This window comes from Stegastes partitus, unplaced genomic scaffold, assembly GCF_000690725.1.
Source record: "Stegastes partitus isolate 25-593 unplaced genomic scaffold, Stegastes_partitus-1.0.2 Scaffold426, whole genome shotgun sequence".
NCBI classification, from domain to species: Eukaryota; Metazoa; Chordata; class Actinopteri; family Pomacentridae; genus Stegastes; species Stegastes partitus.
The window spans coordinates 167,241-171,631 of NW_007578157.1; the positions used below are offsets into that span (position 1 = coordinate 167,241).

Below are 4,391 nucleotides of genomic sequence, written 5' to 3' on the forward strand. Positions count from 1 at the left end.
CCGGTGTGGGAATCTGTCTGGTACGCCTTTAATATTATTCTTATGGCTGTTCATCAGGCTTTCTTATGGGCTCATTAACCATCCTCCTCGGTAAGCAGACAGAGTGATGGCACAGCGACAGATGAGATTAGTCACACAACCGTAGTGAAGTCCTCTAAGGCTGTGCTGAGGCTTTCAACGAGCTCCGTCTGCACAGCCTGATGGTTCCCACTAACTCTACCTTCTGTCCCTATTCTCCTTTACCTTATCTTTCTACTTCTCTTTTTCTATTTTGTTTTCTTTTGTTCTCTCGCCTTCATCTTTGCTCTACATTCTTTCTCCTGTCTCTGTTTGCAGACCAACCTGGTTCAGTGGATCCAGGTCAGCCGTTAGTCAATACCATCAGGAGTGACTCAGCTCTAATTGGAGGTAATGCTCTTCATCTCAGTGAGAATAAGAACAATTCATTAAAGTATGACAGTTGACTCAAAACCTTTGAGAAGATGCAGTCGGGTATAAAGCTTCTACAGGCTTCTACAGGCTATTTGTCAATTTTGTTTTTCTGCTCTATTCCTCTTCCAGTGTGAAGCCATTGTCACTATACTTGTAAAAGTCAATAAGAAACACACATCAGTGAATTCAACATAACTAACAGAAACCTATCTGGGGAAACCAGGTTTCTTTAACCCTTCTATCCATTCACTGGATCTGCTTTATCCTGTAAAGGGTCACAGGAAGCTGCAGCCTGTCCCAGTTAACATCGGGTGAGAGGTGGATACACCCTGGACATGTTGGCAGGAACAACACAAAGAGACAGACAACATACATGCTCACACTCACACAGCTACAGCCAATTAAGAACCACCAGTTAAGCTACCATACATGTTTTGGAGAGTGGAAGGAAGTCAGAGCACCCAGAGGAAACCCACACAAGCACAGAAAGAACAAGCAAACTCCACGCAGAAAGACCTCCAGATCCTTCTAGCTGTAAGGAGACAGCGCTAAACACTGCACCACCATGCAGCCCACTTCTCTGTCATTTTATGTGACAGCTAAGAGCTCAGGCTTCTGCAGTAAGCACAGGTTAACCAGGTTACTTATGTGTATATTAATGCTCTGTCATTTCAACATCTCAGTTTGGGTGACGTGTCTAGACAACCTGGTTGTGTTGTTGTTCCAGCCCTACTTAATGCTCAGATGAGAGTGTTATCAGTCTTTTCATCTATAGGCGGCTTTCCAGTGCAGGAACTTGGAAAAGGCGCAAGGTAACACGCATGTATAGACTGGCCCTGCAGTCAGCCCTTTCCGCCTTTATGTCTCCATTACAGCATCGGATCTGACAGCTTCGCCTGTGACGTCAACTCTAAGCGTGCTTATATTAGGACATAAAACACATCTGTTGTGTCAGTCCATAAGGCATGTTTTACATTGTTGATGGTGCTGTTATAAATGAGAAGACTACTACTGTACAAGGGCATCAAGAGGGCAGAAAAATGGTGCTCATTGTCCCCCTTCAAAATGAACTAGCATGCATTTTGTTTTTTGCAGTTCTTGCCCTGGGAATGCCCTGAAAGATTTTTGAAAGGGTACTTGCAATCAGAACACCAACAAAGGTTTTGGCTGCCCTAAAAGTTCCCAAGAGTTTCTGCAAGGAAAGCTGTTTTGTGGAACCTAACATCAAGGAGCATAAATGCATGCACCAAACTGTGAAAGCACACTAATCTGAATACAATGTGCATACAAATGATTAGGGAGCAAAGTTTTAATTTTTTTTCTCTGGTTTCCAGGGGTGATCGCTGTGGTGATCTTTGTCACTGTGTCTGCATTGGTGGTTATGGCCAGATTCATCTGCAGCAGGAAAGAGACGTATCGGAACCAAGAAGTCAAAGCAGCACAGCCTGAAGACGGCCATGAGTTTCCGTTCAGCAGCCAGGCGGACTCCCCGAGCGCTCCCAGTGAAAACCAAAAGGAGTATTTCATTTAGCAGGAGCCCTGACCTCTCACTGACCTGACAGGACACAGCAGGATTACTTACCAAGCCACCACAGAGCTTTTATTTATTCTCTTTGTTTATTTGTTAATTTTTTATGTAAATATTGTACACTTTGCTAAAAATGGGCAAATGTGTTGGACTCCATTACCCTAAAAAGGATTCTGATTCTGTCATTTTGAGGATGTAAATATTTAAAAATGTACAGTGAATGGTGATTTGTGCACTTATAACTATGTTTCTCTGCCATTATGAAATGTTATTCAAAGGAAAGTACTGAAAGCAAAATTGGAATATAGATGTAATGATCAAAAAACAACTTTACTTGAGTTAAGACTTTTGGGCTTGATTTGTCAGAAACTCTTTTATACGAGGATGATGAACCTTCTTTGAAATTTGAAATGTCAGAGACACTCAGTATGTTTAGAAACACAGGAAGACGGACCTCCCTGACTGAAGAATTCATATGCGTGGTTCACGTAGCCAAAGCACAGTCCCAGAATCAAATAAAATCCATCTGTTATACCTGAACATAATTTCAACACCTGCTGTATATATGAATACTAAATTAAAGCCACTCTAAAAATTTACATCCACACTTTGTCGCTGACTTCATCAGAGAGCTTTGATGCTTCTCACTGTGCTTTTTCTTTATATCAAGACCAAAATAAAATCTTAACAATAAGACCAAGATTTTTTTTTTCTACTTATATTTCTTTCCTGTACCACCTGCAGTGAGCAGCCAACACCAGAACTCTCAAAGTAGCTTTCAACAGTTTTAAACAACATGGACAATAAAAAGCAACTCTCCGTCACTCCTTCACTCTGCGGACATTTCATGTGCTTTTGCTGAAGCAAATCTGTTATCGGTTGATAGGTAGACTAAGAGATAAGAATTTAATAAACCATACAATGACATATAAATAATGCAATGCAAGCTAGACGATCAAATGTTAATATTTCACTGTCTCAACAAAAGCTTGGATTGTGGGCTGGATTGTGATGACATGAGCTGTAAAAAAAAAAAAAAGTACAAGATGCATTTTGTCATGTTTTTAGTTTGTTTCATGCTAATTTGAAGTAATTACAGTTGCATTTATCCATTTGTTCTTTTTTTGTTGATTTCTCTCAAAAGTGTTGTCATCTTCATTGAAACTAATTCCCCTTTTGTTAGTGTTTAGCACAGAATAACCCCACACAATAATGATGTAGAGTATGGTCCATAAAAGCATCTGCATTAACTCTTCTCAACACAACCGGTAGCTCTTTCTTTTAGCATTCCCATAATGCAGACACAAAGGTGCATATTTCTCCTCCTTGGTAGTTAAGAGAAAAGAACTGATAGAAGTGTTACTATTACAAGCGCAAACTTTATAAATAGAAAGCCTACACAAAATGACGCCACTGTAAAGTAGACGCTGTTGGAATGACAGTAAAGGTAGAGCAACATATCCAGAGCAATGGTCGCATAGCACAGAAGATGCCATCAGAAAAAAGATGAAGACATTGAGCCTCATCCAGAAACAAGGGGCATAACTCCCATTTTGGGGCGTAACTGTACACTATAAAGCCTTATATCCCAGTCCACAAAAACTCAACTGCAATCAAAGAAAAAAGGAAAGGAAAGCGTCGGGTTGCTGCTGTTGCTGCAGAACAATGAGTTGATCCACACAGCTCAGGTGGTGGAAGAAGCCAAATGTGTCTTTGAACTGTTGCTCCATGAACTGTACTGACCTGAACTGTCTAACTTCTAGAAGTCTGTTTTTAGACAGTGATATAAGGCTTTGGAGTGTACACTTATGTCCCAAAATGGAAGTTATGTTCCTTGTTTCTGGGTGACATAGAGAACTTTTTGACGTACCCTTGTACATTCCTACTAAACTGCATTCTCTGTTATGGTTTATAGAGAAATATATCTTGTGCTGGAATGTTCTGTCGTATCACAAAGAAATCAACTTATCTTTGTCTGATATTTTGTTGCTGACCTCCTTTTGCTGACTTTGTGGTTCTTCAAACTGAGAGGCTTTCCGTCACAGTCACAGTCTCACCTTTTGGTGAAAAAATATGCTTCTTTCAAACAGTAAATGAGAACGCACTTCAGTTGTATAGGAACATACCAGTACATTTTGCAAGGCTTTTGTGAATGATTGTACAAGGTATTTGTCTCAGGCCAGCAGTCACCTGGCTTCAGTACTTCTAAATGTCTTCTGAGTTGCGAGGCTGAGAATCTACAGACTCATTGCAGGAGTTTGCTCCTCCAACCTGCTATCAGTCTTCTAAAAGACAAAGTTTTTTTTAGTTAACATTTTCCAGAAGCTTAAAAACAGAACAGAACAATAGATTAGATTTTATTTGTTTTGGAAGAGTTCCTCCTGTCGATGTTGCTGTTCACTACAGTTTGCAGCAGAAGAAGAATTCCAAT

The 4,391-nt window shown here is 40.2% G+C and overlaps 1 protein-coding gene across 1 annotated transcript in view; it reads left to right on the forward strand.

Annotated features, from left to right (window-relative positions):
• LOC103360327 (contactin-associated protein-like 4) overlaps window positions 1–1,963 on the forward strand; it is a 164,656-nt gene extending 162,693 nt beyond the window's left edge. Inside the window, exons 24-25 of the mRNA XM_008286033.1 lie at window positions 337–408; window positions 1,767–1,963. Of these exons, the coding sequence (XP_008284255.1) occupies window positions 337–408; window positions 1,767–1,963 (269 nt within the window). The remainder of the gene's footprint in view (window positions 1–336; window positions 409–1,766) is intronic.
• The last annotated feature ends 2,428 nt before the right edge of the window (window positions 1,964–4,391 follow it).